Here is a 23,513-nt window from a genome sequence, read left to right as displayed (position 1 = left end):
TCGTTTTAGCCCAGAAAAATGTCTACCAGTTTTTTAAGCCCTTATAAAGCCTTCATTCTTATACTTAATCTAAGAAAATGGCTTACCGGTCCCCATAGGGAAAATGACAGCCTTCCAGCATTACCAAGTCGTGTTAGAAATGTGGCCATCATACCTCAGGCAGAAAAGTCTGCCAACTGCTTCCCCCAACTGAAGTTACTTCATCTCAACAGTCCTGTGTGGAAACAGCAATCGATTTTAGTAACGTTTGCTAAAATCATCTTCCTCTCACAAACAGAAATCTTCTTCTCTTTTCTGTTTCAGAGTAAATAGTACATACCAGCACTATTTTAAAATAACAAACACTGAAGAATAAAAACTACATTTAAACACCAAAAAACTCTTAGCCATCTCCGTGGAGATGTTGCCTGTGCAACGGCAAAGAGAATGACTGGGGTAGGCGGAGCCTAGGAGGGATCATATGACCAGCTTTGCTGGGCTCTTTGCCATTTCCTGTTGGGGAAGAGAATATCCCACAAGTAAGGATGACGCCGTGGACCGGACACACCTATGTTGGAGAAATACCTGCTTCTTTATCTTATATCTGTCCATAAACCAATCACCAATACTTGGAGAGAACAATGGAAAATTAACATTTTATTAATTACCTGATCTCTTCTATAACCCACTGGGAGTGTAATGTCTTAATAATGTGTTAATACAGCTTGGCCTTATGGCCAAAAACTTATATCACAGGCTAAATAAACTAATTCAAATGCCAATATATATTTGTAATCAATTTAATGCACTCCAGCAGGTAAAGTAGATCATTGGCAACAAATTAAACTGTCCCTTTAAGGACAAGATTTAAACTCCAAGGAGGAGCCTTAGATCTAAATACAGGTCTGATCCCAGCAGAGTCCCAACAAATGGCTGCACATCTGGAAGCTCTGCAAACCTCTTATGCAGTAACACAGACAGGGCAGAAAACTGTCCCTTCAGGGGACTTGCAGAAAAGCCCTTCTTCAGTTCATCCTGGAGAACAGAATAAGTAAGTCCTCCACACCTTATGATAAATGCGACGAGCAACAAGCTTACGAACTTGAATGAGAGTAAAAATAACTCTCTCAGAAAACCCTCTCTTGGCTAGGACTAAGCGTTCAATCTCCACGCAGTCAGCCTCAGAGAATGTAGACATTGATGAACAAAGAGACCTTGGTCAGCAGATCCGTGCGACAAGGTAACTTCCACGGAGGAGATGATGACATCCCCACTAGATCCGCGAACCATATCCTTCGAGGCCAAGATGTAGCAGTCAGTATCACTGACGTCTCATGTATAGACAAGTAGAGAAGAAATAGGTGCAAAAGGCAGGACTCAAGTGAACAGCTTTATTTACAAATGGTAAGACACGCAAATAATGTTGCACTTACTAGATAAAAAAAAATACAAATGCAATCAGATGGAGCGTTTGGTGGTTAGGCTCTTAGTCACTCACAACAGGCTCAGTTGATCTGCCGCTTGAAGCTGCATCAGAAGTGTCTGACAGGTTGTTCCGGATACTCTGCCAGATGATTCCGTGGCTTTGTGAGGACGAGGTACTTTAACCACTAACGCCTCCAAACAGTTTGCTAGTTCCCGACGCGTTTCCCCCGGTCAGCGGCCGGGCTTCTTTCATCCATGCTCTCACTGAGAGGCTGACAGGACTACTTAAAACTCCAGTTCCATCTCGAAGAGTACTACCCTCCATAAGAGACTACTCCGAAATCTTCTTACACTTCTCTGCCAACCTCCTGTGACAAAAGGCAATGAATGACTGGGGTTATGAGGAAGTGGGGGGGAGGTATTTTAAGCCTTTGGCTGGGGTGTCTTTGCCTCCTCCTGGTGGCCAGGTTCAGTATTTCCCACAAGTAAGGAATGCAGTTGTGGACTCTTCCCATATTAAGATGGAAAAGGACAACTCCCATAGCACTATTGGTGGAAACGGACACATCTGCAATCATGAAACCTTAATTGTGTTCAGGACTTGAACATTCATTTTTTTTTTTTTTTTAAATATAGTCCGTGATAAGATAAGTCAGTAATGAGGCAAGCAGAATATGTGAATAGGTACATTTATATTCTGAGTTTGTCAGGCTGGAAGGACTTTATTGCAGTTTTCAGGACATTTCAAGCAGGAACAATGTAATCACAGTTCCTGTGTTTGTAAAGCAAGAAGCATCTAGTCACTACACAGTCTGCCTGTCAAGTTAGGAGCGGCTAGTCACTGCACAGCGTGCCTGTCAGGTTAGAAGCGGCTAGTCACTGCACAGCGTGCCTGTCAGGTTAGAAGCGGCTAGTCACTGCACAGCGTGCCTGTCAGGTTAGAAGCGGCTAGTCACTGCACAGCGTGCCTGTCAGGTTAGAAGCGGCTAGTCACTGCACAGCGTGCCTGTCAGGTTAGAAGCGGCTAGTCACTGCACAGCGTGCCTGTCAGGTTAGAAGCGGCTAGTCACTGCACAGCGTGCCTGTCAGGTTAGAAGCGGCTAGTCACTGCACAGCGTGCCTGTCAGGTTAGAAGCGGCTAGTCACTGCACAGCGTGCCTGTCAGGTTAGAAGCGGCTAGTCACTGCACAGCGTGCCTGTCAGGTTAGAAGCGGCTAGTCACTGCGCAGCGTGCCTGTCAGGTTAGAAGTGGCTAGTCACTGCACAGCGTGCCTGTCAGGTTAGAAGCGGCTAGTCACTGCACAGCGTGCCTGTCAGGTTAGAAGCGGCTAGTCACTGCACAGCGTGCCTGTCAGGTTAGAAGCGGCTAGTCACTGCGCAGCGTGCCTGTCAGGTTAGAAGTGGCTAGTCACTGCACAGCGTGTATAAATGCATCTCTTCCATGATGTAGTTGATTAATATTATCAATGTGACTTGCTGGGTGTGGTTAATCAGTGCTAATAGTAACAAAACAATCTGTATACAAGAGGCATAATTAAAACAAGAATTCTTCACAGAGGGAAACCCTCCAACTTATTTGTAAACCTGACACATATATATTTGCTGTAATTTTATCAAGAGGCTTATACATTCTCAGAGATCAAGACCATAAAATTCTCAAGCACGCAGAATGCATCAATGTTTCCCAAAAGCACTTTTATTTATGCTGTTAAAACTATGCTTAGTGCCTTTGCTCCCCTAAACAGGTATTAGTCCAAGTCACAAACTGCCTTTGTATTGCCTCTTCTGCACAGCAAACTCACTTCATACGCAACTAATTATTACAGCTAATTACAGTCTCTGCACATAAATAGGAAACTTATTTTTCATCAGTTCTCTAGTGTCCTTAATTACTCTCAGAGGACAGCATGACTGTGAAAAGAAGGCTTGGTCATCCAAGCCGCAAAAACAGAAGAGCAGTGACAAGCGCCAGCTTGGGAGTGAACAACAGAGCGAAGATGCACAACTGAGCAATTCAATATCAAAGCCCAGGACATATTAAATGAAGGTGACATCAGGACAGGAAACAGAACAGCAAGCAGTAATGCTTGCAGAGTAAACTTATGTGACTATCAGCAAGATTTAAAGATTTTTTTTTTTTTTTTTCGGGTCAAACCCTACTTTTTTCATGCTTATTCAGAATCAAAAACGCAGCAAATGAAGGAAACCCCTTCACTCATGCATATTGGAAGCTCAGCACTACATACAAAAACTGTGCAAAAAACAAATTATGCTTACCTGATAATTTAATTTCCATCTGTGGGAGGAGAGTCCACTGCTTCATTCATTACTTGTGGGAAATAAGAACCTGGCCACCAGGAGGAGACAAAGACACCCCAGTCAAAGGCTTAAATACCTCCCCCACTCCACTCATCCCCCAGTCTTTCTGCCAAGGGAACAAGGAACAGTAGGAGAAATATCAGGGTATAAATGGTGCCAGAAGAATAATATTAAATTTAGGTCCGCCCACCGGAGCAAACGGGCGGGAGCAGTGGATTCTCCTACCAAAGATGTAAATGAAATAACCAGGTAAGCATAATATATGTTTTCCATCTTAATGGGAGGAGAGTCAACTGCTTCATTCATTACTTGTGAGAACAAATACCCAAGCTCTAGAGGCCAATGAATGAACAAAAAACGGGATGGTAAAAGGAGGCGGACCCTATACTGAGGGCACCACAGCCTGAAGAACCTTTCTCCAAAACACAGCTTCCGCCGAAGCAAAGACATAAAATTTGTAAAACCTTGTAAAAGTATGTAAGGAGGACCAAGTAGCCGCCTTACAAATCTGCTCCACAGAGGCCTCATTCTTAAAGGCCCAAGAAGAGGCCATAGCTCTAGTTGAGTGAGCCATAATCCTCTGAGGAGGTTTATGTCCCGCTGTCTCATAGGCCAAACGGATAACGCTCCTCAACCAAAAAGAGAGAAGTGGAAGCCGCCTTCTGCCCCTACACTTCCCTGAATACACCACAAATAAGGACGATGTCTGTCCGAAATCTTTCGTGGCCTGAAGATAAAACTTCAAGGCTCGAACCACATCCAAGTTATGCAGTTACCTTTCCTTAGACAAAGAAGGTTTAGGACACAAGGAAGGAACTACTATCTCCTGATTGATGTTATGATCTGACACCACCTTGGGAAGAAATGCCAATCAGATTGCAAGGCCGCTAACTCAGAGGCCCAGTGAGCCGATGCAATAGCCAGAAGAACTAGAACCTTCAGGAAAGAATCTTAAAATGTCAAGCACATGCATAGGCTCAAACTGAGCCCTCTGCAAAACCTTAAGAACCAAGTTTAAGCTCCAAAGAGGAGCAGAATTTCTAAAGACAGGTCTGATCCTAGATAGAGCCTGAACAAAGGACTGAATATCAGGAAGCTCCGCTAGCTTCTTGTGTAACAGCACCGATAACGCCGAAATCTGTCCCTTTAAGGAACTGGCGGCAAGACCCTTATCCAGTCCATCCTGGAGAAAGGCCAGAATACTGGACACCCCAACCAGGGATATCCACGTTCCTCGCACCAGGATAAATAGGTCCTCCACACCTTATGATAGATGCAACGAGTGACCGGCTTCCTTGCCTGGATGAGAGTATCAATTACTCTTTCAGAAAAACTTCTCTTGCCTAAGACTAGGCGTTCAATATCCATGCAGTCAGCCTCAGAGAATCAAGATTTTGGTGCAGGAAGGGACCCTGAACCAGCAGATCTCTGCGCCAAGGTAACCTCCATGGAGGAGACGATGACATACCCACCAGATCCACAAACCACTTCCTCCGTGGCCACAATGGAGCAATCAGAATGGTCAAAGCTTGCTCTTGTTTGAAGTGGCAATGGTGGAAATATGTAAATTAGGATGAAGTCCCAAGGCACCGCGACCCGTATCTGGGTAGCTTGAAGTTGAGTCTGGACGCCATGAGGTCCATCTCCGGCGTATACATATCTGTTGCAGATCTCCGCAAACACCTCGGGATGGAGAGACCATTCCCCAAGATAAAACAACTGTCTGTCCGGGAATGTGGATCGCACAGAGCGAACAATTGTGAGTCTCTGCCCATTCCAGAATCCAAGATACTTCTCTCATGGCTAGGGAGCTTCTCGTTCCCCCCTGATGGTTTATGTAAGCCACTGAAGTAATGTTGTTTGACTGGAATCTGATGAATCGGGACAACCCCAGGTAGGGCCAAGCACTTAGAGCATTGAATATCTCTCGAAGTTTCAGAATATTTATTGGTAGAGTCGACTCCTCTCAAGTCCACCTGCCCTGTGCCCTTCTGGCACCCCAAACAGCTCCCCATCCTGATAGATGGTTGCAAGAAGCATGTCCCCTGGGCCAGCTGAACTGGAAGGATCCATCAAGAGAGGGATTCCCTCACTCGAGTGTCCAGCGAGATCTGCTGGGATAGATCTGAGTGACGCCATTCCATTGTCTCAACATGCATAACTGAAGAGGTCTGAGATGGAACCTGGTGAATGGAATGACATCTATGCTGGATACCTGTCAGGGTGCCAGGAATCAGACTGAGACAATAAGTGCAAAAATAATCACACCTTTATTAATAGCAAAAAATAATAAAAAGTCCACAAGTCAAATAACAAGCCAGGAATCAAAACCAGAACTGGTAGTCAGACGAGCCGAGTCAGGAGCCAAAGCGAATAGTCAGACGAGCCGGAATCAGGAACAAGGGGAACAGCATGCACCAGAGTCAGGAAGAGAGGTTAGTAAAATGGCTGCCAGCAGCACATGGCAAACAGATCAGGGAAAACCCCTGACAATACCATGAGCCCTCCCTACACCAAGCCACAGATGTCCTTGAGGAGGTCTGAAGGGCAAGACAGCTGGACGCAATCTTGGAACGTCTCTGATCTGTCAGGAATATTTTCATAGATATGGAGTCTATTATCGTACCCAGGAACTCCATCCTGTTGCTGGGAACCAGAGAACTCTTTCCTTCAATTATCTTCCATCCATGGGATCGAAGCAGAAGAAGAGCCCTTGAGTGGTCCTCCGCGAGACTGCAGGACGGAGTCTGGACCAGAATCTCGTCCAGATAAGGAGCCACCGCAATAGCTCTAACTCTCGCTACCGCGAGCAGCGCCCCCAGAACCTTTGTAAAGACTCTTGGGGCAGTCGCCAGACCAAACGGCAGGGCCACAAACTGTAAGTGTTGGTCCAGAAATGTGAATCTTAGGAACCTGACGTGGTCCTTGTGAATTGGCACGTGAAGGTAGGCATCCTTCAAGTCTATTGTCGTCATAAATTGCCCCTCTTGAACTAGGGGCAGGATCGATCTGATCGCCTCCATTTTCAACGATGGAACGGACAGAAAATTGTTTAGGCACTTTAGGTCCAGAATTGGGCGAAACGTGCCCTCCTTCTTTGGGACCATGAAAAGGTTTGAATAGTACCCTAAACCCCTTTCTGCTAGAGGTACCGGAACGATTACCCCGAGAGATGAGAGATCCCTCACGCACACTAGAAAGGCATCTCTCTTCTCTGGTCTTGAGGATACGTTTGACAGGAGGAATCTGCCCCTGGGCGGGTGAGTCCTGAACCCTATCCTGTAGCCCTGGGTGATAACCTCCAGAACCCATGGATCCTGGACGTCTTTCATCCAAGCCTCTGCAAACCGAGATAGTCTGCCCCCTATGCAAACCAGCGACGGACCTGGACCAAAAAGAAGTTTCCCCTGAAACGGAAGGGATAGTGATCTAGACTTGGAAGCCATGTCAGCAGACCAAAACTTTAACCATAGAGACCTGCGGGCTAGAACAGAGAAACCTGATGTTTTGGCATTCAGGCGAATAACCTGCATGTTTGCATCACAGATAAAAGAGTTAGCTACCCTTAAGGTCTTAATCTTTTCCTGAATCTCCTTGAGGGGAGTCTCCACCTCGACCATAGCTGACAGTGCGTCACACCAATAGGTAGCCGCTCCAGCCACCGCAGCAATCGCTGCTGCCGGTTGGAAAACAAACCCCGTAAGTTGGAATATCTTTCTCAACATGGATTCTAACTTCTTGTCCATGGGCTCTTTGAACGACGAACTATCCTCAAGGGGAATAGTCGTACGCTTAGTGAGCGTGGAGATCGGATCGCTCCATCCATCTTTGGAATGGCCATCCATAGCTCAAGCTGAGAGTCTGGGCCAGGGAACAGCTTTTTAAAAGAGGTAGAGGGAGAAAAGGATAAACCCAGTTTCTCCCACTCATTCTTAATAATTGTAGTCATCTTCACAGGAACAATCCTGTCCTTGTAAACCCTATCGAACTTAGGGATCGAAGGTTCATCCGGAAGCTTCGGTTCCAGAACCTCCAATGTAGCAAGCACTTCCTTCAGTAAAAAGCGCAAATGCTCCATCTTAAACTTGAAATCTGGCTCCTCCGAAGCCGGAGATCTAGAAGACGCTGATTCCGTCCCAGAGAAAGGTGGACGGCTCAGTAGTACTAAATATCTTATTCTTTTTAAATATTGCAATCTTATCAAAGCATGTGGAACACAGTTGAGCAGACGGATCAACCTGTAAACACAGGTATTAGGTTTGATTAAAGAGGGAGTATCCTCTAACATATCAAGAGTCCTACATAGCTTGCGCCTTTAATACGGACTGAGATAGATTAAATGGCACCTTTATACACCAATGGCCGGGGCACTCACAACCTCCTATGACCCAGACCATGGAGAAACTGTTACATCTCCCGCAAATGCAGATCAGGAAAGAGGTAATATAAGAGGCCACACCCGATCACATGGAGTGCCATGCAGGACCGCCCCTGCACTATAGAGAAAACGCGCCTAAAACAGGCCGCGCTGATCTACACCTATCTGTTCACACATTGCTAGAGCCTCATCTCACACATGACGTAGCATTAACACAAAGATATTGTGCATAAATCCCCCCTGTTCAATAATCCCCTTTCCAGGAATATTAACCCTTGATTCTATACACAGATAAAAGGAGACACACTGTGACCCCGTCTTCATGCGTTATCATTTGTATATAAATGAAACGATCTTAGCAGAATCTATGCCGTGGAACAAGAACACGGCCCTTCAAGTGTGACAGGTTAGTAGCATCGCTCCTGACATGGATTTGAGTGAATAAAGGCAGGCAGCGAAACTTGTCAACGCTGATTGCCAAGGAGCTGTTAACATGAGTCAGGATGGTTTCGCAGAGACGACACTCCCTGCATCTCCGGATATTTATCCATGCTCTCACTGAGAGGCTGACAGGATTAATTAAAACTCCCGTCCCATTTCGAAGAGTACTACCCTCCATAAGAGACTACTCCGAATCTTCAGACACTTCTCTGCCAACCTCCGGTGACAAAAGGCAAAGAATGACTGGGGGATGAGGGGAGTGGGAGGAGTATTTAAGCCTTTGGCTGGGGTGTCTTTGCCTCCTCATGGCGGCCAGCTTATGTATTTCCCAAAAGTAATGAATGAAGCAGTGGACTCTCCTCCCATTAAGATGGAAAGCATGTTTTGTTGCTTAATAAACACGTGACTGTATCTTTGAATTAAAATGATAAAGGTACTAATTTTTATGTGGTTTTCACTAATTTACGCTACCAAACAAATATTTATAAACAGACATGAAACCCAAAATGTTTCTTTCATAATTCAGATAGAGCGTACAATTTTAAAACTGCCCAATTTACTTCTATTATCAATTTGCTTCTCTCTCTTGGTATCCTTTATTGAAGGAGCAGCAATGAACTACTAGGAGCTTGCTGTACTGATCTGTAAACCAATGACAACAGGCATATATATGCAGCCACCAATCAGCAGCTAGCTTTCAGCTCTTGAGCCTACCTAAGCATGCTTTTCAACAACGGACACCAAAAGAATGAAGCAAATTAGAAGTAAACTGGAAAGTTGTTTAAAAAAATGGTATGCTCTATCTGAATCATGAAAGAAAAATGTGGGTTTCATGTCCCTTTAATGCAGGGCTCAACAAACCTGGGAGCCACTGGTTCCTGGATTGTTGCCCCTTGCTCCTAACATTTTGGGTTATTCTCCATATATCTATATACAAATACCTCTGTCTGGCTCCTAAATATTATTATTGGCTACTAAATTTTAAACAGATTTGTCAACCCCTGCTTTAAAAACAGAACAAGTGACAGTGTTCCTTTTACTGTGGTTATTGTTGTGTACTCTGATGAAGAATCGGTGCCATAAAACAAAATGTCAATATGTTATCAGTGTCTTGGCTCTCCGTCCAATTGCTTATAATGGAGTTACCACTAATCAAACAATCAGTATTTAGCATGTTGCAGGATCAAGGTTATGAACCTTATAGGATACAGTACACTCTGGGGCAGTGAAAAGAAACACAGTTTTCAATATTCACTTTCAGGTGACAGTAAACATCCTGTAATTACAAGACATTTCCTTTGTGTTGCTACAGAATGAAAAAGCAGCCAAGTCTTAACAATTTTTTTTTTTTTTTTTTTAATTAAAGTGAATGTCAAGTTTGATGAATCAGTGCCCGGTTTTTAAAAACCCTATTAAAAACAGGGGCACTTTAATTCATCAAACTTTACATTTCACTTTTAATCTGGAAACCCGCTCCAGCGCTTCCCCCGCCCATCGCAAGCCTTATCATATGTCAAAAATGACGAATCCTGCTTCCTCCGATCACAGCTTTGCCTCAGGCAATGATCCCCTGGGGGGGGGGGAGCCGTGATTGGAGGATGCCGTATTCGTCATTGCTGACATATGAAGTAACGAGCGGCAGGAGGGGGAAATCGCTGGAGGGGCTTTCAAGATTAAAAAGTATTTTAACAAAACGAGTGAAATTTAAAGTTTGATGAATGAAAGTGCCCCTGTTTTTAATAGGATTTTTAAAAACCGGGCACTGATTAATCAAACTTGACATTCACTTTAACAACCATTTTACTACATTTACATTTCAATAGCCAATCGCCGCCCACCATTTGCCTTATTTGGAACCAATCGAGGCTTTAGTCTGCAGACAACAAGGCTAGTTACAGTGATACAGTTAGTATAAACTGTATTGTTTTGCAGTTGTTATCTGATAAAACTAAATAGGGACACACATGTAGCAGAGTTAGCCTTGACAACTCAGAAGGGTACATTTCAATTTCTGAGAATTAGACAATGCTCAATTTTCAGAGCTAAATTGCATGAAAAGGGGCAAAATAAATATTAAACGTATAATGCAAGTAGTTTCATTATGCATAAACAAACATTTTATATCAAAATCTCAAGGTGTTAACAGACCCATTAAATTTAAAGGGACTGTCAAGTCCCAAAAAATGTTTTAATGATTCAAATAGGGCATGTTATTTTAAACAACTTTCTAATTTACTTTTATCACTAATTTTGCTCTTTGTATTCTTAGTTGGAAGCTAAACCTGGGAGGTTCATATGCTAATTTCTTAGACCTTTAAGGCCGCCTCTAATCTGAAAGCATTTGGACAATTTTTCCCCACTAGAGGGCGTAAATTCATGTTTTTCATATAGATAACATTGAGGTCATGCACGTGAAGCTCCTAGGATTGAGCATTGATTGGCTAAAAACATAATTTATGTAAGAACTTACCTGATAAATTCATTTCTTTCATATTAGCAAGAGTCCATGAGCTAGTGACGTATGGGATATACATTCCTACCAGGAGGGGCAAAGTTTCCCAAACCTCAAAATGCCTATAAATACACCCCTCACCACACCCACAATTCAGTTTAACGAATAGCCAAGAAGTGGGGTGATAAAAAAGTGCGAAAGCATATAAAATAAGGAATTGGAATAATTGTGCTTTATACAAAATCATAACCACCACAAAAAAGGGCGGGCCTCAATTCCTGCTGAAAATAATCCACACCCAAAATAAAGTTTAACGAAAAACATAAGCAGAAGATTCAAACTGAAACCGCTGCCTGAAGTACTTTTCTACCAAAAACTGCTTCAGAAGAAGAAAATACATCAAAATGGTAGAATTTAGTAAAAGTATGCAAAGAGGACCAAGTTGCTGCTTTGCAGATCTGGTCAACCGAAGCTTCATTCCTAAACGCCCAGGAAGTAGAAACTGACCTAGTAGAATGAGCTGTAATTCTCTGAGGCGGAGTTTTACCCGACTCAACATAGGCAAGATGAATTAAAGATTTCAACCAAGATGCCAAAGAAATGGCAGAAGCTTTCTGGCCTTTTCTAGAACCGGAAAAGATAACAAATAGACTAGAAGTCTTACGAAAAGATTTCGTAGCTTCAACATAATATTTCAAAGCTCTAACAACATCCAAAGAATGCAACGATTTCTCCTTAGAATTCTTAGGATTAGGACATAATGAAGGAACCACAATTTCTCTACTAATGTTGTTGGAATTCACAACTTTAGGTAAAAATTCAAAAGAAGTTCGCAACACCGCCTTATCCTGATGAAAAATCAGAAAAGGAGACTCACAAGAAAGAGCAGATAATTCAGAAACTCTTCTGGCAGAAGAGATGGCCAAAAGGAACAAAACTTTCCAAGAAAGTAATTTAATGTCCAATGAATGCATAGGTTCAAACGGAGGAGCTTGAAGAGCTCCCAGAACCAAATTCAAACTCCAAGGAGGAGAAATTGACTTAATGACAGGTTTTATACGAACCAAAGCTTGTACAAAACAATGAATATCAGGAAGAATAGCAATCTTTCTGTGAAAAAGAACAGAAAGAGCAGAGATTTGTCCTTTCAAAGAACTTGCGGACAAACCCTTATCTAAACCATCCTGAAGAAACTGTAAAATTCTCGGTATTCTAAAAGAATGCCAGGAAAAATGATGAGAAAGAAACCAAGAAATATAAGTCTTCCAGACTCTATAATATATCTCTCGAGATACAGATTTACGAGCCTGTAACATAGTATTAATCACAGAGTCAGAGAAACCTCTTTGACCAAGAATCAAGCGTTCAATCTCCATACCTTTAAATATAAGGATTTCAGATCCTGATGGAAAAAAGGACCTTGTGACAGAAGGTCTGGTCTTAACGGAAGAGTCCACGGTCGGCAAGAGGCCATCCGGACAAGATCCGCATACCAAAACCTGTGAGGCCATGCCGGAGCTACCAGCAGAACAAACGAGCATTCCTTCAGAATCTTGGAGATTACTCTTGGAAGAAGAACTAGAGGCGGAAAGATATAGGCAGGATGATACTTCCAAGGAAGAGATAATGCATCCACTGCCTCCGCCTGAGGATCCCGGGATCTGGACAGATACCAGGGAAGTTTCTTGTTTAGATGGGACGCCATCAGATCTATTTCTGGAAGTTCCCACATTTGAACAATCTGAAGAAATACCTCTGGGTGAAGAGACCATTCGCCCGGATGCAACGTTTGGCGACTGAGATAATCCGCTTCCCAATTGTCTACACCTGGGATATGAACCGCAGAGATTAGACAGGAGCTGGATTCCGCCCAAACCAAAATTCGAGATACTTCTTTCATAGCCAGAGGACTGTGAGTCCCTCCTTGATGATTGATGTATGCCACAGTTGTGACATTGTCTGTCTGAAAACAAATGAACGATTCTCTCTTCAGAAGAGGCCAAAACTGAAGAGCTCTGAAAATTGCACGGAGTTCCAAAATATTGATCGGTAATCTCACCTCCTGAGATTCCCAAACTCCTTGTGCCGTCAGAGATCCCCACACAGCTCCCCAACCTGTGAGACTTGCATCTGTTGAAATTACAGTCCAAGTCGGAAGCACAAAAGAAGCCCCCTGAATTAAACGATGGTGATCTGTCCACCATGTTAGAGAGTGTCGAACAATCGGTTTTAAAGATATTAATTGAGATATCTTCGTGTAATCCTTGCACCATTGCTTCAGCATACAGAGCTGAAGAGGTCGCATGTGAAAACGAGCAAAGGGGATCGCGTCCGATGCAGCAGTCATAAGACCTAGAATTTCCATGCATAAGGCTACCGAAGGGAATGATTGTGACTGAAGGTTTCGACAAGCTGCAATCAACTTTAGACGTCTCTTGTCTGTTAAAGACAGAGTCATGGACACTGAATCCATCTATAAACCCAGAAAAGTTACCCTTGTCTGAGGAATCAAAGAACTTTTTGGTAAATTGATCCTCCAACCATGATCTAGAAGAAACAACACAAGTTGATTCGTATGAGATTCTGCTAAATGTAAAGACTGAGCAAGTACCAAGATATCGTCCAAATAAGGAAATACCACAATACCCTGTTCTCTGATTACAGACAGCAGGGCACCGAGAACCTTTGTAAAAATTCTTGGAGCTGTAGCTAAGCCAAACGGCAGAGCCACAAATTGGTAATGCTTGTCCAGAAACGAGAATCTCAGGAACTGATAATGATCTGGATGAATCGGAATATGCAGATATGCATCCTGTAAATCTATTGTGGACATATAATTCCCTTGCTGAACAAAAGGTAAGATAGTCCTTACAGTTACCATCTTGAACGTTGGTATCCTTACATAACGATTCAATATTTTTAGATCCAGAACTGGTCTGAAAGAATTCTCCTTCTTTGGTACAATGAAGAGATTTGAATAAAACCCCATCCCCTGTTCCGGAACTGGAACTGGCATAATTACTCCAGTCAACTCTAGATCTGAAACACATTTCAGAAATGCTTGAGCTTTTACTGGAATTACTGGGACACGGGAAAGAAAAAATCTCTTTGCAGGAGGTCTCAACTTGAAACCAATTCTGTACCCTTCTGAAACAATGCTCTGAATCCAAAGATTGTGAACAGAACTGATCCAAATTTCCTTGAAAAAACGTAACCTGCCCCCTACCAGCTGAGCTGGAATGAGGGCCGCACCTTCATGTGGACTTAGAAGCAGGCTTTGCCTTTCTAGCTGGCTTGGATTTATTCCAGACTGGAGATGGTCTCCAAACTGAAACTGCTCCTGAGGATGAAGGATCAGGCTTTTGTTCTTTGTTGAAACGAAAGGAACGAAAACGATTATTAGCCCTGTTTTTACCTTTAGATTTTTTATCCTGTGGTAAAAAAGTTCCTTTCCCACCAGTAACAGTTGAAATAATGGAATCCAACTGAGAACCAAATAATTTGTTACCCTGGAAAGAAATGGAAAGTAAAGTTGATTTAGAAGCCATATCAGCATTCCAAGTTTTAAGCCATAAAGCTCTTCTAGCTAAAATAGCTAGAGACATAAACCTGACATCAACTCTGATAAAAAATGGCATCACAGATAAAATTATTAGCATGCTGAAGAAGAATAATAATATCATGAGAATCACGATGTGTTACTTGTTGCGCTAAAGTTTCCAACCAAAAAGTTGAAGCTGCAGCAACATCAGCCAAAGATATAGCAGGTCTAAGAAGATTACCTGAACACAGATAAGCTTTTCTTAGAAAGGATTCAATTTTCCTATCTAGAGGATCCTTAAACGAAGTACCATCTGACGTAGGAATAGTAGTACGTTTAGCAAGGGTAGAAATAGCCCCATCAACTATAGGGATCTTGTCCCAAAATTCTAATCTGTCAGACGGCACAGGATATAATTGCTTAAAACGTTTAGAAGGAGTAAATGAATTACCCAAATTATCCCATTCTTTGGAAATTACTGCAGAAATAGCATTAGGAACAGGAAAAACTTCTGGAATAACCACAGGAGCTTTAAATACCTTATCTAAACGTTTAGAATTAGTATCAAGAGGACCAGAATCCTCTATTTCTAAAGCAATTAGTACTTCTTTAAGTAAAGAACGAATAAATTCCATTTTAAATAAATATGAAGATTTATCAGCATCAACCTCTGAGACAGAATCCTCTGAACCAGAGGAATCATCAGAATCAGAATGATGATGTTCATTTAAAAATTCATCTGTAGGGAGAGAAGTTTTAAAAGATTTTTTACGTTTACTAGAAGGAGAAATAACAGACATAGCCTTCTTTATGGATTCAGAAACAAAATCTCTTATATTATCAGGAACATACTGCACCTTAGATGTTGAAGGAACTGCAACAGGCAATGGTACTTTACTAAAGGAAATATTATCTGCTTTAACAAGTTTGTCATGACAATCAATACAAACAACAGCTGGAGGAATAGCTACCAAAAGTTTACAGCAGATACACTTAGCTTTGGAAGATTCAGCACTTGACAGCGATTTTCCTGTAGTATCTTCTGACTCAGATGCAACGTGAGACATCTTGCAATATGTAAGAGAAAAAACAACATATATATAAAGCAAAATTGATCAAATTCCTTAAATGACAGTTTCAGGAATGGGAAAAAATGCCAAAGAACAAGCTTCTAGCAACCAGAAGCAATAAAAAATGAGACTTAAATAATGTGGAGACAAAAGCGACGCCCATATTTTTTCGCGCCAAATAAGACGCCCACATTATTTGGCGCCTAAATGCTTTTTGGCGCCAAAAATGACGCCACATCCGGAACGCCGACATTTTTGGCGCAAAATAACGTCAAAAAATGACGCAACTTCCGGCGACACGTATGACGCCGGAAACGGAAATAGAATTTTTGCCCCAAAAAAGTCCGCGCCAAGAATGACGCAATAAAATGAAGCATTTTCAGCCCCCGCGAGCCTAACAGCCCACAGGGAAAAAGTCAAATTTTAAGGTAAGAAAAATGTTAATTTAAAATGCATTATCCCAAATATGAAACTGACTGTCTGAAAATAAGGAAAGTTGAACATTCTGAGTCAAGGCAAATAAATGTTTGAATACATATATTTAGAACTTTATAAATAAAGTGCCCAACCATAGCTTGGAGTGTCACAGAAAATAAGACTTACTTACCCCAGGACACTCATCTACATATAGCAGATAGCCAAACCAGTACTGAAACGAGAATCAGCAGAGGTAATGGTATATATAAGAGTATATCGTCGATCTGAAAAGGGAGGTAAGAGATGAATCTCTACGACCGATAACAGAGAACCTATGAAATAGACCCCATAGAAGGAGATCACTGCATTCAAATAGGCAATACTCTCCTCACATCCCTCTGACATTCACTGCACGCTGAGAGGAAAACCGGGCTCCAACTTGCTGCGGAGCGCATATCAACGTAGAATCTAGCACAAACTTACTTCACCACCTCCATCGGAGGCAAAGTTTGTAAAAACTGAATTGTGGGTGTGGTGAGGGGTGTATTTATAGGCATTTTGAGGTTTGGGAAACTTTGCCCCTCCTGGTAGGAATGTATATCCCATACGTCACTAGCTCATGGACTCTTGCTAATTACATGAAAGAAATGCAAGTCTTAATCACTAGAGCCTTGATGATCAAGAACTTGCCAGCATAGAGAGAAATCATATCTTTGGGTATTTTTTAAGCATTATACTGTAATGTAAGTGTAACCTACTTAGTGAGATTAACAACTCCCAAGTTACCATTTGCCTTTGTAAAATTCTTTGAGAACCTCGCAATACTGAAGAGACTTTTAAGATCATCTAAAAAGACCAGGTGGCTTTAGATATCTGGGCCTAACACAATTCTCATGTTCTACACCACAAAGTATATAAGCTAGAGAGGCAGCAGCCCTGCCACATTTACCTTAACCCAGAAATACTGAAAATTATAGATTTATATAATTCCAGATACTCTGTAAATAAGCAGGATGGTGATGCATTTGTATATACTACAATGCGTTTCTTCTATGACAAGCTTTGGCGGATACAGATTTTACCCTGTATTATGGGTGTCAGATAAATCCCCTATGTACAAGGAGGTTTACAAAGCAAACTTAGATCAGACACTGAGAACTTACCGTTGAAATGGCATCAGTCTGCTCATTATTATACTCTCTATACTGCCCAAGCATATCATCTACTTGCTTTAGGTTACGGCTGGTGTCCTAGAATAATAATAAAAAAAAAAATAATAATAATAATAATAAAAAATTGTGGAATAATTACTATTTTTTATGCCACATTACTGGCTATTCGTGTGCAGTATTTAATTTAGGATATACAATCGTTTGCTATTAGCTTCATATCTTTGTAATAATGAAAATGTTATCTTGTCTAGTTTTAATGCTACATTTTAATGCTAATTCATGTAAAATACACATTATATTGCCTAGCTGTCTAGAATAGTCTACTATGTCTTGCTACAGTTAGGGATGGAAGCCAGAATAACAGTTTTGGGTTAGTGAATACCTGAAGTGTATTTGCCAGCGAATGAATCTTTTCTCGCACTTCTCCTGCGCCTCGTGCCCTGGTGTGATCGGCCCTCAGAGGGCCACGTCTGCTTGCGTGAGTTCGATGGAAGGAATCTGAATCACTAGAAGATTCAGCCATGGATTACACAGTTTGTCTGAGGGGTAAAGTAAAACATAATTATATATAATTACTGATGTATAAAAAAAGACAATACTGATGAAAGAAAAGAAGAAAAAAATAAAAATAAAATAAAAACGTTGAGCATATGGTGCCACACAATGCTGTAGACATCAGTAATGTATAGTGCCATGAAGGGCACATTGTACTAATTATAAACATAGCAGTATATGGTGACAGTACAGTATTGTACAACGCACGGCAGGCATATGCCCCATTACAGTGCTACACACGGCAGGCATATGCCCCTTTACAGTGCTACACAGGGCAGGCATATGCCCCTTTACAGTGCTGTGCTACACAGGGCAGGCATATGCCCCTTTACAGTGCTACACAGGGCAGGCATATGCCCCTTTACAGTGCTACACAGGGCAGGCATATGCCCCTTTACAGTGCTACACAGGGCAGGCATATGCCCCTTTACAGTGCTACACAGGGCAGGCATATGCCCCTTTACAGTGCTACACAGGGCAGGCATATGCCCCTTTACAGTGCTACACAGGGCAGGCATATGCCCCTTTACAGTGCTACACAGGGCAGGCATATGCCCCTTTACAGTGCTACACAGGGCAGGCATATGCCCCTTTACAGTGCTGTGCTACACAGGGCAGGCATATGCCCCTTTACAGTGCTACACAGGGCAGGCATATGCCCCTTTACAGTGCTGTGCTACACAGGGCAGGCATATGCCCCTTTACAGTGCTACACAGGGCAGGCATATGCCCCTTTACAGTGCTGTGCTACACAGGGCAGGCATATGCCCCTTTACAGTGCTACACAGGGCAGGCATATGCCCCTTTACAGTGCTGTGCTACACAGGGCAGGCATATGCCCCTTTACAGTGCTGTACTTAGGGCAGGCATATGCCCCTTTACAGTGCTGTATACACAGCAGGTATATGCCCCTTTACAGTGCTGTATACACAGCAGGCATATGCACCTTTACAGTGCTGTATACACAGCAGGCATATGCCCCTTTACAGTGCTGTATACACAGCAGGCATATGCCCCTTTACAGTGCTGTATACACAGCAGGCATATGCCCCTTTACAGTGCTGTATACACAGCAGGCGTATGCCCCTTTACAGTGCTGTATACACAGCAGGCGTATGCCCCTTTACAGTGCTGTATACACAGCAGGCATATGCCCCGTTACAGTGCTGTATACACAGCAGGCGTATGCCCCGTTACAGTGCTGTATACACAGCAGGCATATGCCCTGTTACAGTGCTGTATACACAGCAGGCATATGCCCCGTTACAGTGCTGTATACACAACAGGCATATGCCCCATTACAGTGCTGTATACACAACAGGCATATGCCCCGTTACAGTGCTGTATACACAACAGGCATATGCACCTTTACAGTGCTGTATACACAGCAGGCATATACCCCTTTACAGTGCTACACAGGGCAGGCATATGCCCCTTTACAGTGCTGTACACACAGCAGGCATATGCCCCGTTACAGTGCTGTACACACAGCAGGCATATGCCCCGTTACAGTGCTATATACACAGCAGGCATATGCCCAGTTACAGTGCTGTATACACAGCAGGCATATGCCCCTTTACAGTGCTGTATACACAGCAGGCATATGCACCTTTACAGTGCTGTATACACAACAGGCATATGCCCCTTTACAGTGCTGTATACACAGCAGGCATATGCCCCTTTACAGTGCTGTATACACAACAGGCATATGCACCTTTACAGTGCTGTATACACAGCAGGCATATGCCCCTTTACAGTGCTGTATACACAGCAGGCATATGCCCCTTTACAGTGCTGTATACACAGCAGGCATATGCCCCTTTACAGTGCTGTATACACAGCAGGCGTATGCCCCTTTACAGTGCTGTATACACAGCAGGCGTATGCCCCTTTACAGTGCTGTATACACAGCAGGCATATGCCCCGTTACAGTGCTGTATACACAGCAGGCGTATGCCCCGTTACAGTGCTGTATACACAGCAGGCATATGCCCTGTTACAGTGCTGTATACACAGCAGGCATATGCCCCGTTACAGTGCTGTATACACAACAGGCATATGCCCCATTACAGTGCTGTATACACAACAGGCATATGCCCCGTTACAGTGCTGTATACACAACAGGCATATGCACCTTTACAGTGCTGTATACACAGCAGGCATATACCCCTTTACAGTGCTACACAGGGCAGGCATATGCCCCTTTACAGTGCTGTACACACAGCAGGCATATGCCCCGTTACAGTGCTGTACACACAGCAGGCATATGCCCCGTTACAGTGCTATATACACAGCAGGCATATGCCCAGTTACAGTGCTGTATACACAGCAGGCATATGCCCCTTTACAGTGCTGTATACACAGCAGGCATATGCACCTTTACAGTGCTGTATACACAACAGGCATATGCCCCTTTACAGTGCTGTATACACAGCAGGCATATGCCCCTTTACAGTGCTGTATACACAACAGGCATATGCCCCTTTACAGTGCTGTATACACAGCAGGCATATGCCCCTTTACAGTGCTGTATACACAGCAGGCATATGCCCCTTTACAGTGCTGTATACACAGCAGGCATATGCACCTTTACAGTGCTGTATACACAACAGGCATATGCCACTTTACAGTGCTGTATGCACAGCAGGCATATGCCCCTTTACAGTGCTATATACACAGCAGGCATATGCCCCTTTACAGTGCTGTACACACAGCAGGCATATGGTGTTGTGTGACTATCACAAATAACTGTAAGTGCTAAGGTAGAGCTGCTTTTCAGATTTATGACAAAGGAATGGGAGATAACTATTGCATTCCCACCTGTAAATAAAGTTATTTGATCATTCAAGAAATATTTTAGCTCTGTTCTCAATCCAAAACCTCTCTGCTGCGCCAAAGGAGAGAAGTATTTAACGAGCAATCGTTTAGAAATGGAATATCCATTAAATACCTATTTTCACAGGTTGTCCTATTGCTCTGGGCATCCGCTGTGATCTGAAATTTCCATCTGATTGAATGTAAAACATGTGCACCTTCTTGCTGGCAGCAAAAGTCTTCCCCTCCCCTTTGACTGCAGAGTGCAGTGAGCAAGGGGAAAGTGCAGCCCAGATGAAGACTATAATTGTGAGAGTAATTGCAGCAGCAAAATAAATGTGTAATTTAAGAGGCCTAATTACTATTTAGCAGAGAACACGATAAAAGCTTACTGCAGTGGACACCATCCCCTCACTCACTCACACCTGAATTACCATTTTCAATTTATGGATAAAGCTGTAAATCTTGCTATGAATCTTGCTGCATGGAGTTCTGGTTCAACCCAATGACAGAAAGCTTTTTATTTAAACAGGACAAAAAAGTGCAAAAAGAAAAGGCTCTAGTGCAATTAAAGGGACCCATATATTTTTTTCTTTCACGGTTCAGATAGAGCATGAAATTTTAAGCAACTTTCTAATTTACTCCTATTATCAATTTTTCTTGGTTCTCTTGGTATCTTTATTTTAAAAGCAGTAATGTAAATCTTAGTAGCCAGACCATTTTAGGTTCAGCACCAAGGAAGGATAGTGCTTGCTTCTTGGAGGCTGACATTTACCCACCAATAAGCAAGCATAACCCGGGTTCTCAACCAAAAATGGGCCGGCTCCTATGCATCACATTCCTGCTTTTTAAATAAAGATAGCAAGAGAACGAAGAAAATTGATAATAGGAGTAAATTAGAAAGTTGCTTAAAATGTCATGCTCTATCTGAATCGTGAAAGAAAACATTTGGGTTTAGTGTCCCTTTAATAAAATGCTGTAACTATGGGTTTAACTCCTGCAGAGTGCACTACTGGGACCTAGCTAAGCACATCCGGTGAGCGAATGACATGAGATAGCCACCAATTACCAGTTTGTTACCAGTAATGAAATGAGGAAAAAAAACACGCTGAGTCTCATAGTATATCCGCTAATTTATTGGGATACTGGCTTTGGTCAGCAAAGGTAAACTCTTATCTGACGCGTTTCGCGCATGCACTTCAGAGATATTTGCCTCTTCTGCTGTGGGTCTTTTTGTAGGTGAGTGGAGCCAATAATGGTAGAGGGGTGTATACTTATGTTAATGATTAACTCTTAAAGGCCACGGTAACTTAACAAGTTGCTTTTTTGCTTTTCTTTCAGAACTGAGAAGGTTTGAACCGTGTTAAAAGCAATTAATCTACTTAGGTATAGTGATCATTGGTTTCCATTTACTACTAGGATCGACAGCAGTTAAAGAGGCTAAAGAACAGATACAAACTTCTAACATTTACTAGAAATGTATATATATATATGTATATCCAATTCTAACATAATTGATTGCTAGCATATTTATCAAATATATAATCATAATGGTGAAAAGGTAAGTACAATGGAATAACATTGTTAGGGAGGGAAGGGGGAAAAATTATTATTTAAAATAAAAATAAAATCAATTGTTGGTTAAGAAACAGTTAAGAAACATTTTTATAGAAACATTATCTCTGGAAACATTTCTTTTCTTTCTTCTTTTCCCCTCTTCTATGCCCTCCTATTGGATAGTCTAGCCTTGCTAACTATTTGTGTTAGATTACTGTTATACTCCTTTGGCTACTTGACTAGTCTTTGCTTATGCCTTTTACTGTAGGGTCGGAAAGCCTATTACAATTAATGCTTTCTTATATTTTTCAAATATAATCTGCTTAGTTCAAATAGGAGGGCAGGGGGAAGAATTTGTGAACTCTAGTTTTGTTAGGATTCTTGCTAGACACCTCTCTTCCATATTATGTGAAGGGGCACACTAATGTATGCTTCTAGATGCTAAATGTTTGGAACTAGATTAAGAATATTTCATTTTGCTAGATCTTGACTATAATTGCCTTATTGGTCTGTTAGATCATGAGATAAAATCACATTTCTATAAAGAATATAGTGTTATTATGAAAAATTGAATGTAACTAATAAATGAAAAAATATAATATTTTAAAATTATAATGACAGTGAAGGTATATGTGGGAGATGCAGATCTTAGGTGGGAATATTCAGGCCAGTATTTATGATGGGTATTTGTGATTTTTTTGCAATTATTTGAAATTTTGTTGTTGTTATTGTTTATTTAGTTCAGAGAGACGTCAAAAGAGCTATTTAACTTTTGCAATCTATTGTTACTAATACTTCTTCTTCATAAAGGGATTGTATTTAGTTTATCTCTGTTTATTATCTTATTATCTATGTGTATATGCGTATTCACATATTCACACCTAGATATACTCATATATATCAACATATGTATACTTATCCTTGCACACACTTCTACTGATAGATAGATTATATATATATATATATATATATATATATATATATATCTCATTTGCCTTATATCATACTGATGGGTGCTCAACTATAGGACTATGATACATTATTTTATGTATTTTTGACTAGATTAGCGCCAATAAATTATTGTCTTTTAGAGATTGACTATTGATGGATTTTAATATAATACTGATTATTGGTATCTAATCAATAAATAGATTCACATCATATCTTTTGTTCATTCCTTGAGGTGTTCTAGTTTGTAATGTCAAAATCCAAAATACTTCTCTCTTAAGGAGTTTCTTGATTCTGTCTCCTCCCAATAGATCTTTTTCTATGTGCCTTAAAGGAGAAGTTGAATAATCTTTGTTCATGTAAATGAAAATGTTTGGCTACTGGGGTTCTGGGTGTCTCTTCCTCTATTGAATTTAAGTGTTCTCTAATACGGTCTTTTAAAGGG

The 23,513-nt window shown here is 41.8% G+C and overlaps 1 protein-coding gene across 1 annotated transcript in view; it reads right to left on the bottom strand.

The window, feature by feature from the left end:
* Nucleotides 1-23,513, bottom strand: part of CEP128 (centrosomal protein 128) — a 667,652-nt gene that overhangs the window by 598,174 nt on the left and 45,965 nt on the right. The window contains exons 3-4 of the mRNA XM_053697350.1: nucleotides 17,577-17,733; nucleotides 17,186-17,272 (exon numbers count right to left, since the gene is read on the bottom strand). Coding sequence (XP_053553325.1) covers nucleotides 17,186-17,272; nucleotides 17,577-17,717 — 228 coding nt within the window. The 5' untranslated portion in view covers nucleotides 17,718-17,733. The remainder of the gene's footprint in view (nucleotides 1-17,185; nucleotides 17,273-17,576; nucleotides 17,734-23,513) is intronic.

Source organism: Bombina bombina, chromosome 1 (assembly GCF_027579735.1).
Source record: "Bombina bombina isolate aBomBom1 chromosome 1, aBomBom1.pri, whole genome shotgun sequence".
NCBI lineage: Eukaryota > Metazoa > Chordata > Amphibia > Anura > Bombinatoridae > Bombina > Bombina bombina.
Note: the sequence above shows the minus strand (reverse complement) of the source record. Positions and strands in the feature narration are given on the sequence as shown.